At 44.9% G+C, this 12,608-nt stretch overlaps 1 protein-coding gene across 2 annotated transcripts in view; it reads right to left on the bottom strand.

Annotated features, from left to right (window-relative positions):
* The window catches only part of PIK3C2A (phosphatidylinositol-4-phosphate 3-kinase catalytic subunit type 2 alpha), an 80,355-nt gene that overhangs the window by 51,377 nt on the left and 16,370 nt on the right, over positions 1 to 12,608 (bottom strand). For both annotated transcript variants that reach the window (XM_019551657.1, XM_019551658.1), the window contains exons 3-4: positions 9,984 to 10,141; positions 5,221 to 5,341 (exon numbers count right to left, since the gene is read on the bottom strand). In XM_019551657.1, the coding sequence (XP_019407202.1) occupies positions 5,221 to 5,341; positions 9,984 to 10,141 (279 nt within the window). The remainder of the gene's footprint in view (positions 1 to 5,220; positions 5,342 to 9,983; positions 10,142 to 12,608) is intronic.

Genomic DNA, 12,608 nt, shown 5'->3' with positions numbered 1-12,608 from the left:
CAGACCACTATCCCATGCTCCTTATTCGTGTGGGCACCAATGACACGGCTCGGAGTACTCCCAGCCAGGTCATGAGGCGCTACAGGGATTTGGGAGCAGGGCTAAAGCGTCTGGGAGCACAGGTGGTGTTTTCTTCGATCCTTCCAGTCTCGGCATATGGGCTGAGGAGGGAGAGGAGGATCCACATAGTGAACGAAAAACTGCGGCGCTGGTGTCATCTGGAAGGCTTTGGCTTCCATGACCACAGCCCACTCTTTGGCAAGAGAGGCAGCGAGCTGCTGGGAAGAGATGGCCTCCACCTCTCTCCGTTGGGGAGGAGGTTCTTCTCAGCCAGACTGGCTGACCTGCTCCACCAAGATTTAAACTAAGCCTGCTGGGGGACAGGGGGACTACCGCCACTGCTGGCCCGCTGAGCAACCCTTGCAGAGCCAGCAGGCCAGGGCACTTAAGGGAACCCACCCCTGCCCCAGCCCTGGTACAAATCTGTGGGCAAGGCAAGAGCCCCCAAGGGGACACTTGTCTGCCTGTACACAATGCCAGGAGCTTGGGGAAATAAGCAGGAGGAGCTCGGCTTCCTGCTTAATGCAAAAAATTATGATGTCACAGGGATAAAGGAGACCTGGTGGGACTCCACCCATGACTGGACCTTGGGTATAGATGGCTATACCCTGTACAGGAGGGATTGTGCAGATAAGAGGGGCAAGGGTGTAGCTCTCTATGTTAAGGAAAGCTACACGTCCCTGCAAGCTCATATTGGCAACCAGGGTGGACAACTGGAGACCCTCTGGGTTAAAATCCATGGGGAACACAGCACAGGGGACACAACGGTGGGAGTCTACTACAGACCTCCCACCCAAAAGTCCTGAGCTTGAGCAGGAGTTCGCCCAGGAGCTGGCTGAGGCTGTATGCTCCAGGACCACAGTTGTCATGGGTGACTTCAATTACCCGGACATCTCGTGGGAGGATCACTCAGCAAAATCCGAGTGGTCGCAAAGCTTCCTCTCGTGTGTGGATGACCTCTACCTGACTCAAGTAGAGTATGGGCCAATGAGAGGTAAAGTGCTGGTCAACCTGGTACTGGCTACTGGGGATGACCTAGTGATCAATGGGAAGCTGCGTGACAGTGACCACGAGCTGATCACCTTCATCATCCACCATAAAGCTGGAAGTCAGTCAGCAACACGGAAGTCCTTGACTTCAGGAAAGCTGACTTTTGACAAGTTCAGGAGGCTTCTCTGTGAGGCCCTAAGGGACCACGACCCCTGGGAGAGGGGAGTTCAAGAAGAGTGGTTGCTCCTCAAGGGAGCGATCCTCAACGCACAAGCTAATTCTATTCCATCTCGGAGGAAAGACAGCAAGAGGGCACAGCAGCCCCGCCTGGCTCTCCAGGGATCTAGCAGACCTCCTGAGGCTAAAAAGTAAGGCCTACAAAGGATGGAGGATGGGATTCACCTCTAAGGAGGAATATTCTGCACTAGTTCGGTCCTGCAGGGAACAAACCAGGAAAGCCAAGGCTGCAACTGAACTCCAACTAACTCTGAGCATCAAGGACAATAAAAAGTCCTTTTCTAGATATGTGGGGAGCCAAAGGAAAAAGCAAGGGCAACATTGGACCCCTGCTGAACCAGATGTGACAACTGACGCCCAGGAAAAAGCCAACCTATTAAATGGGTACTTTGCATCGGTCTTTCATCAGTCCCATGGGATGCCCATGCCCACCATGGGACAGGGAGGTTTGGGTGAGGGAGATCCCCTGCCCTCGTAAAGGAACACCTTGAGAGGCTGGATACCTTCAAAGTCAGCCAGCCCTGACAATCTACACCCCAGGGTACTCAAGGAGCTGGCAAGCATTATAGCCCAGCCTCTGGCACGGATCTTTGAAAACTCCTGGCGCTCTGGTGTAGTGCCCAAAGACTGGAAGACCACCAGTGTGGTGCCCATCTTCAAGAAAGGGAGGAAAGTGGATCCGGCTAACTATAGGCCCATCAGCCTGACTTCTACTCTGGGGAAGATCTTAGAATTTATTAAAAAGAGGCTGTCCTTAATGGACTGGCCGGTGCCAACATCCTAAGGGATAGCCAGCACAGGTTTGTTGCGGGTAGGTCTTGCTTGACTAATCTCATTTCCTTGTATGACCAGGTGACCCATCACCTGGACAAGGGAGAAGAGATTGATGTCGTATATCTTGACTTCAAAAAAGCCTTCAATCTGGTATCCCAGGATCACCTATTGGCGAAACTGGTCAATGGTGGCCTTGGGTCCACCATGATCTGCTGGCTGGGAAATTGGCTCAGTGGTCAGACCCAAAGGTAGTAATTGATAGAAGTCACTCATCATGGTGTCCTGTGACCAGTAGGGTCCCCCAAGGCTCTGTCCTTGGACCCATATTGTTCAACATCTTCATTAATGACGTGGACATTGGAGTCAGAAGCAGACTGGCCAAGTTCACCGATGACACCAAACTTTGGGGCAAAGCATCCACACCTGAGGACAGGCGGATGACCCAGGATGACCCAGACAGGCTCAAACGGGCAGACAAGAACCTGATGGTGTTTAACACTGAAAAAAATGCAAGGTTCTCCACCTTGGGAGGAAAAACCTGCAGCATCCTTATAGGCTCGGCAGTGCTACGCTGGATAGCATTATGGAAGAAAGAGACTTGGGGGTCATCATTGACCATAAGATGAACATGAGCCTGCAATGCAATGCTGCGGCTAGTAAAGTGACCAAAACCCTGGCTTGCATCCATAAATGCTTCTCAAGCAAATCCCGGGATGTCATTCTCCCTGTGTACTCGGCCTTGGTGAGGCCGCAGCTGGAGTATTGCATCCAGTTTTGGGCTCCACAATTCAAAAAGGATGTGGAGAAGCTTGAGAGAGTCCAGAGAAGAGCCATGCGCATGATCAGAGGTCAGGAAAACAGACCTTACAATGACAGGCTGAGAGCCATGGGGCTCTTTAGCCTGGAAAAGCGCAGGCTCAGGGGTGATCTGATGGCCACCTATAAATTTATCAGGGTGACCACCAGTTTCTGGGGTAACACTTGTTCACCAGAGTGCCCCAAGGGATGACGAGGTCGAACGGTCACAAACTCCTGCAAGACCGTTTCAGGCTGGACATAAGGAAGAATTTCTTTACTGTCCGAGCCCCCAAGGTCTGGAACAGTCTGCCGCCGGAGGTGGATCAAGCACCCACATTGAACACCTTCAAGAGCAAATTGGATGCTTATCTTGCTGGGATCCTATGACCCCAGCTGACTTCCTGCCCTTTGGGCAGGGGGCTGGACTCGATCTTCCCAGGTCCCTTCCAGCTCTAATGTCTATGAAATCTATGAAATGGGCCAGATGTGGCCTATAGGCTGCCACCCCATGATCTAAAAAAAGTCACACTATTTCATATACTGACCTCTCTTTTTCCGAGATCAGCTCACTAAGGATTCAAACAGGAGAAACAGAATTTAGGCCTGAGAAAGTATGTTAAGAAACATGTTAGACACTTACACACATGCAGGGAGCCTGCTCTGACACTGGAAATCTAGTCTGCTGGGGCACATAAACTGACATACTCTGGCAGCCTCACATATCATGTGCATCAGCGGCACAGTGCTCTGAGAAAGTGGTGGCAACGCACTTTGAACTAAAACACATTCACAATGTGCTTTACTGCAAGGTACACTGCTGCCATTTTCTCAGCATGGGGATGTGCTGTGTCGCTGCTGCACGCAACGTGTGGGGGTTTTAATTAGTGCCACTTGCTAATTAAAACTTCTTGGCATTGCATCAGAAGCACATGTAAAAATGCCCATTTTGACTATTTCCCACCCCCCCAAGTGAAGGAATAAGCATGTGCATTAGAATAGGGTTGTTCAATTAGCAGCCTGTATGCAGCTCACAAGGGGCTATGTTGCAGCCCCTCTGGCTCCAGCCTGGCCACTGCTATCCTCCTTGCTCCCACTGCAGCAACAGCCAGAGTCTCAGGGCTCTACCACCCTCCTCCAGCTTTCATTGCTTGTCCCCTGGAGTGGTACAGCCCAAGTAGCTGAGGATGAACCTGGTGCTATGCAGGCACTCAGTGGAGCCATGATGAAGGGACGGAGAGGGGTAAGCATTCATGTGATGCAGTGGTGGGATGCCTGTACAGGCACGTGATATATCAGGCAAGGGGCTTCCACAAGGTGCAATGGGAAGATGCCTGTAGTGTGCAGCCCTCGGGGGCCCATGGGACCCCCGGTGTGGCTTCTGCTGGTGCATCCTATGAGGCATTTGACCCCCACCACTTAAAAGTTGCTTTTCTTACATTTAATTTCAGTAAGAATGCAAACTATGACTTCCACTTTGACCAACATGGTTAGCTTAGAGTCCAGGGCTGCACCATGGCACCCGAGCCACCTTCACAGCTTAATATCTTGCAAATGAGTCCATGATTCTACAGCGCAGTCTGTTTGGACCATCCATGGTACAACAGTCTGATCCTTTTACAGCATCGTGGAACAGCCACTCAGGCAAAAAGGTCTTTATAACTCCAGAACCTGGAATATGTTTTGGTTATAAATTAGATTTTATTAAACTTGGCTGAAATGGTACAAGCAATATGCCAGCCCCTACCCACCACCAGTTTCTAATGAATGAAATATAAGGTTTGGGGTAGCAAAATAAGTCAAGTGCAAAAGCAAGTCCCAAGAGACACAAAGTACTTGGCTATAAAAATTAAGTGAATTCAATGCAAGCAAGTACTGCCATTCCAAAAACTAGAGTGTGTTGTCTATTTAGCAGACAGACAGAGGTAGCTAACAGTGTTGGAAAAAAGATATTAAAGAATGTGCTCGAGTATATTTCTATACATACTCCTGTCCCAACTGTGATTTGCCAACTTCAAATCTGGCAAACAAACTGCTACTGTGACCAAAATAGTAGAGGCTCAGAAACCACTAACTTTTACAAGGTTACTTTCCAAAGGAATTAAAAATAGAAACTGTACAGATCTCCAAATTATTTAATAGTGTGAAAGCCTAGTTAATATAGGACAAACAGATCTACAGACAAATAGGCACTTTAAAACAACTCCCCCCCCCCCCCACTACAAAAGGAACTAATGGTATTAGGACTAAGATATTAAAGTTAATTTGCAAATGTACTGTTATATATCAATGCATAAGAACAGGCTTTCTAGTAACTCTGATTTAGAATGAGTTAAACATTAATAAAGATAAAAGTTTACTTACTTCTGCAAAACTTCTTCTCGGCCACAGACTTTCAGGATATAGCTGCCAATATCCACTTCATTCAAGTCATCATGTACCCAGCAAAGTGCCTGCATTATTATAAGCTCAACAGGAGAACTCACTGTTTAGAAGAAAACCCAAACACATCCTGAAGTTAAATATCAATTACTGCAACTTCCTCCCTGTACATCTTAACTAATTTGAATCTAGCTGCTTACTGTTCCTGTTAGACAGGATTTCTTTTTATACAAACAGACAATATTTTCCTAACAGATAGAGAGGCAAAAATTTATGGAGGCTTATCTCGATACATTAAAGTACAATACAAGAGACCTCTCTAATCTATACATTCTAAAACATATACCATGACACCACAGATGAATTACAACCTTCTGGCTATTTCATAAGGTTTAGAAACTACATAATAGGAAAGAAAAGAAAGAATATTTTATCAATTAAAGTTTAAATGAATACCACTGGCATCTCAAGCATTAGGCAAGACATGGATTATCCAAATTAGAATCCTCTTAGGATAATCAGGACCAAATCTGAATAAGAATTTTTACGAAGTGGCCAAAACTGCAGTTCTCATCTATAGGGTTCCTTTTACTGGGTGCACTGGATTAGTCCCAACATTGAAGAGAAGTGGTAGTCTAAATAAAAGTTCCCTGAAACATCTGTATGTTATTTTGTTTTAAGTACATATAGATCCAAAATGGAAATTGTTCAAGAACATCACAAGAAGTAGTTAAAAAACCCAAAGACAAAAAAACCCTTAACATTTGAGAATGCAACTAAAAATCCAATAAGGTCTGGTATAATCTTGCATCACTGGCTGACATTTGCATGAATCAACTTGTCATGGCATACAGAGTATAATTTGTGCATGATAACACAATATGCAGTAAGATGCAAAGACAGCATAGCATAACAAACCTGTTTCCTACCATGAGCTGGTCATTACAAAACTATAAGAGCGTTGTTTATAGTTGAATATTTGGTGGAAAGAACAGAAATCCAGGTACTTGGAATATAGTTACTTAAAAAGGGTATCACAATCAGAAACCATTATTTGATGCTCAATTTTTTTTGCAGCAGTATATGCAGACTACAAAGAAGTTTGTCCCGTTTTGAGGAATTCTTAAAAGTAACATAAATTTAGGGTAAATTGTGGAATCTACACCAGCAATTTCAAAACAAAAGTTAATTTGTGATGGGTGGTTTAAAGTGTGTTTTATTTAGATGGTATCTTTTTATGCTATAAAAATATATTTAACAAGGACCTCATACAGTACAAGAAATCCCAGTGTTGCTTTTACAAGGGCAAAAGTTGAAGTTTTAATTCCCAGAATTCAGATAACTTTCCAGATGGTTTCTGTTAGAAAGAACAACTATTTGTGCATTATACTAGACAGACAAATATTTTAAAAGTACCAGCAGTAAATGCTATCTTTCATTCTTACACATAAGCACCCATTCTGTCAGCTACCAAAGAAACTCAGATCATAAGCTTTTTTAAAAAGCACGCATCTGTAAAATTGATGCAAGAAAATATTTAATGTGTAACACGGTACATCTAGAGAAACACTCATCTGTTTCACATATTAAGCTGCTGACACTAAGTTTCACAAAAAAAATAAAGCAAAAAAAATTGGATTTAAGGAATGGGCCTTTAAAAAACAAAACAAAAAAAACACTGTCATCTGAATGAAGTCTTTGTTTAATATTAAAAGCAGTCAGCAGATTTCAGTTAACATGCATTGCCACCAGAGGTTTTCATTGTAGCCACTGTTTCTGAACAAAAAGTTCTTACCCTGACCATGTTTCTAAAGCACTGAGAAATCTTGACAAAACCCTCCTACAGACCTTGAAGAAAAAGCATCCTGATGTGCCATCTTAACTCTCTCACCCAGTTATCAAACCAGTTATTTCTTCTATGTAAATAAAAACTATAGCAATGTATTAAATGGATTATGTTATTTATCTACATTTTCCCCCTGCATTAAGAATGAGGAAAAATTAGCATGGCAGTTACCTTTAAAAGACAGACAGGGGAGCCTTGGCCACAAGAAGAAAAAAGTACTAGGAACCTTTTTAGCAACAAGTTAAATCTAATTTTGTTAGCACAAATGTGTTAAGAAACCAAAATCTGGTATAAGAGAAAAAAGAAATGTGTTTTTGTTGTTTAAGCCAAGTTAAATAAATAATAAACAATTAAAAATGAACAATAAACTTTAGCTTAAAAAGCAAGTGAGGGAAATGTTTTAAACATTAAGCATAATAGCATACATTTGCAATTACTACACAGTTTATGCAGATATTGTAAGTAATTTTGAAATATCTTCCTGTGCAGAAAATATAAGTGCCTTATCAGAGCAACATTTGTATGCAAGTATATTGGTGGTACAGTCTGACACCTGCTGCTACAAACAGCAGAGGGAGCACAAGATAGTTTTGCATTATGTAACTGAGCTAAATGCTTCAGAAACAATGAGTTATTTAGAATATGAAAGATTTAACCTCATCTTCACTGAATTTAAGAGAAAGAAAATACTTACAAAACTAAGGTAATCCACTTGACTGAATTTCCCACACTTAAGCAGTATAATAGTAATAGTACAAGTCCCCCCCCTCAATTTGCTGGGCATGACTATGAAATAAATTGACTTGGAATCCCTATTACTATTTCTGTGTTTGCACTGTCATCTGTATCGTTTGGCTGCATAAGGAATAGCTCACTTCAAATGCTGCCAACACATTTTTTCTTTTTCTCCTTAATTCTTCAGAGCTGAGAAAGATTTGGCCCATGAAGCTCCTGGAGAAAATGGAGATGCAGGGGTGGAGTGAGCAGGGGCAGAGCCCACTGCTGAACTGTAATGTACACAGGCCCCACTGGGGACACCTGATGAAGACAAGTCACTTGTGTGAATGCCACAGTCACTTGTCCTACTGTCAGAAGTGGGTCCAGATCCATCCCACAAGGAACCTCATGGACATGGGGGGGGAGGGAAGGTGGAAGGGGCAGAGGGAAGCAAGGGAATTTCACACTCCCCACTATAGTTCATAAACTCTCATAAGAACTCAAAAGGGGAATATGCCTATAACTGTGACTTAATCCTTTCTGGCATACCTCTTCTCATAAGGATGAGCAATTAGCTTTAACTTATTTGCTTGTCTGACTAAAATAAAAGAGAAATCTCAAAATGAGGTTTTAACCTTACCCTATGGAAAAAAAATTAAAAAAAAAAAAAATCAGTTAAAATTGTGTATGTTGTACACACCGATAAAGCCTATCCACTTACCTTAAATTTGATAGTTCTAAATCTACATTTAGATAGAACCCAGGAAGGCAGAAATTTTCAAAAAGAATTTGTGCAAGTATTTCACACTTAACCTAATGCTTCAGGCTTAATTACCATATTTACTTGATTAGAAGACAAGTTTTTTGCCTCATTTAATCTTGAGGGAAATGCCCCTTGCCTTACAATCAAGCACAAGGAAGCAAGAGGGGAAGGGTGGGGAGAGAGGCAGCTGCTGCAGCTCCGGCCCCAACCCAGGGTTGGGACTGGAGCAAGGACAAGAGACACAGCTGGTATCTGCCCCCGCCCTACCTCTTTATGCTCTGCCATTCCTACCCCACAGACCCCAGTCTCCCCATCCCTCTTTCCCCCTCTCCCCACCTCTGCTGCATTCCTTGTTACCTTTGCTTCATACCTGCATACTCTGTCCCTGCTATAGCTTGAGGCTACATATGGCAGAAGCAGCATGAAAAAGGGGAGGCAGGGGGAACAAGGGAGCCTCTGGGCAACCTGGGGCTGCAGGGCAGGGGAAGGTGGGAATCTAGGTAGCAAAGGCAAGCTGCCTGCCTGCTTCACTGCCTGACCCCAATCACCTGGCCCATTACTGCCCTCCTTAAATCACCTCTCACTCCACCACCTGAAGTAGTGGGGGTGGGGGCAAGATGCAAACAAACTGAAGATAGTCCTCCAATAATAAGAATGAATACATGGAAAATTATAATAAAATGTATAAATTTTCTGTCCATAGAATGTAATTAGGGGGGGTTGTCTTATATTCAGGGTCATGTATTCCAGTAAATCTGGTACTCCAGGGAGAGAACCCCCCCAAAAAATAAACTTATTCTATCAAATGGAATAAATCAAAATTCTTGTTGCCATGTGAGCCCTGAGGTATTAGCACCCATTTAATGACTAAAACATCTTCTAGAATACTGTATCCGATGACACTGGCAGGTAAATAGCAAAATTCTCCAGCAGCCTTTTTTTAAATTAAGGAATCATTTCCTTCAGATCTTTACATACAGCTGCCACAGCTACACCACAGCAGTAGAGAAAGTAATTGGACTATGGAAAAGAGCACTGTAACAGTTTTCTATTAGTCGGGAAGCATTTGCCTCAGCTAAAAAGAATCAAATTCTTAAATTTGTACAACTGGAGAACACTTTGCAGCATGTACAGGTGACAGAACCTTGTTAGTGAATTAAGGGATCCTTTTGGATTTGCATGTAGATTTAACTTATACTTAACAACATTTGTTGGCTCACCACCACCACAAGAAGGAGTTGTCATTGGAAGGACAACCTAACAGTACAATTTGATTAGGGGGAGAGGGGAGACAAGCCTGTAAGCTATTGCTTTTATTTATGTAAGCTTAAGAGAGCCCAAACTTGCACAGGATAAAGGAACAAAGACAGTAAATTAATTGCCATCAGCTTAATAGTTAGCTATAAAATGGAAACATACCATCGCAGGTAAATGTCACTGGCTGTTGGAATCCTTCAATTTCTATTGAAACCTTGATGCTGGCACACTCTCCACTTATATTTCTCTGTAGCATGACAGGACTCAACACAAAGCCTGGATTTGTGCGCTGATTGGTATAGGGGAACTTGGTCCGCAACCTGTGAACAAAAAGCATTCAATTTATGAAACACCAAGTAAGAGTCCATGTCCGTAATGTAGAAGAACGTAGTTTTCTGAAAGCAGTGCCCAGACCGAACAAACATGAATTACTTTGATTCTTTGCCCAAGCAGGATTACAGAAAACATTTACCCTTTCTTTGCACCACGAAATGGTCTTTTAACAAGTACAAAAGAAGGGGGAGGACTGCACTGACCCAAACCAGTAAGCAGTGGGTGCTGGAGCACATCTCTCAGCTTTGTTGGCCACTGCAAACCCAGCCAGATGGGGCCATCCTGGATCGACTCCCAGTACTTGCCATGTAGTCCCCTGCTGTACCCCCACAGGGGACTGAGGGGCCCCCTGTCCAGGTGCTGGCCCACCTTGAGGGAGCTTCCCCCTCAGGGAGTTCCTTGAAGCCTGAGTTACCCAGCCCAGGCAGCTCCAGGAAGCCAAGGGAAATTCCCTCTTTTCCCCTTCCCAGCTGCTTATCGTTTCAGCCGCTGCCACAGAAGGGAAGGAGGGAGGAAGGGAGAATCTCCCTACATTCTCTGAGGTTGCTACAGGCTATCCCTGAGACTGGCAGTACCCAAGGCAAGCAGTGGTAGGGTTTGGGAGGGGAAGCTCCCACAAGGCAGGGGCTCCCTGGTGTTCCCATTCTGGACTGCAGGACCAGGCATGCAGCCCAAAGGAGTTCTCCCTCCCTCCTGTGGCAGTGGTTGAAGCTATCGGCACCTGGGAAGGGAGAGTGGGGGGGAGAGTTCCCCTCAGCTTCCCAGGGCAGCACCTGCCTGGCTAGGGGACCCCTGGCCAGAGTGGAGGAAGCCCCCTGAGCTGAAGGCTCCCTGGTGCCCACACCCAGGGGCCTTGGTAACTTCTTCCCCCTCCCTTCTGTGGCAGGAGCTAAGCCAAGCAGCTGTGCAGGGGAAGGGGAGGTGGGGAATTCCCCAGGCTCCCCCTTACAGTGGGGAGGGCTGCAGAGGGGTAAAGAGTCCCCTTCACAGGGTCTCCCCCCCTACCTCCCATGTGTTGTGTAGACCTGAACTAGGAGTGTCAGGAGGGGCCGCTCCCATCCCCCACCCCACAGACTGATGGAGACAAGAAACCACGCTGTGCAGCCTCTACCTGCTCAGAAGTTGGACTTTGAATCCTAGCATCTTCGCCTCAGTATCTTATAGCTACAAGTTCCACAGGCTATCTAGGCAGTAAAATTATTTTCTTTTTTGGCCAAGATACATTACACATCTACATGGTATGATCCCCATTTATATTAAAAACAAAGGATAACAATAAACTAACAATAGCTTTCTTAGGGCTCACCTCTTTGCTAAAACAAGGAATTTCTAATATTTTAATCTTATATTGGATTATAATAGCACCTAAAAAAGGTGCTGAGTGATTTCTAAACTCAAGAAAAAAGAAGTCCTGCCAGTATAGAGTCTTCCATGTCTCTAATAGTTTGTTTTGTTGTTTTTATCTTCACTGTTTTTGCCTTATTCCTTTTGGAATGAGGCAACTGTAATGAATACTTTATTTCATGGGTTGTCAACCATGGGTTAAGTATACCTCTGGGGGCACTTGGGAAGACCCTAGGGGGTATGCGTGAGCAAGTGCGGATGGAGTGCCACCTCCTACCACCCCACATTGCCACCTCCCAGAAAGAGGGCTGGGGGGGAGGGAAGGGCAAGCTCCAGATGAGCAGCTGCAGGTGCTGCTAGAGTAGGCACAAGGTGCTGGACAGGGGAGGAGAGCATTTACATCCTTGCTTGGGGATCTCACAGCACACTATTGTGACATCGCACAGCCTTTAAGAATCACTGCCTTAGTAGTTCATAGGAGCAGAAGGTTAGAAGGGACCCTCTGGATCCATTGTATCCATTCTCCTACTACCGTACACGTCACTTTCAAAAACCAACTGAGCACTGATCATATTCGTCTGAAGGAGGCTGTTGTAGCAAATGCCTTTGTCTGGAGTTACTGATATAAGGGATAGGTTGAGAGAAGTCAGCTGGGACAAGAAGGTGAGCAAGGAAATTTGAAGGACACTGAAAAGAATGAGGAAAGACAAAGAATAAAATGCAAATACAAAGTAAGTACAGGATAAAAGCCAGTGAGGTGTAGGATATGGAGAGAGTAAATGCGGGGTGTCAAACTCAGCCGCCCTATGGGCAAGAAAAGTGGTATGGCACCAGTCCAGGGTGGATCAGAACTGTGGACCCCACTGCATGCCAGATCCACAGCACCTGCTCTGGAATTAATGCTGCATGCAATACCCCCCTTCCTTCCCCTTGCTCCACTTTTCCCACCACTAGTCCAGGGCAGGTGTTACTTGCAGCATATGTCAATTCAGACCAAGAGGCAGCACCGGGGGCCAGATAACCACTCACAGGCTGCATCTTCAATAACCCTAGAGTATGCCGATGAATCAAAAAATGCAAAAAACCAAACTGTGAACTTAAGCCTATTAC

Source organism: Crocodylus porosus, unplaced genomic scaffold (assembly GCF_001723895.1).
Source record: "Crocodylus porosus isolate Cpor-Errol unplaced genomic scaffold, CroPor_comp1, whole genome shotgun sequence".
Lineage (NCBI taxonomy): Eukaryota > Metazoa > Chordata > Crocodylia > Crocodylidae > Crocodylus > Crocodylus porosus.
Note: the sequence above shows the minus strand (reverse complement) of the source record. Positions and strands in the feature narration are given on the sequence as shown.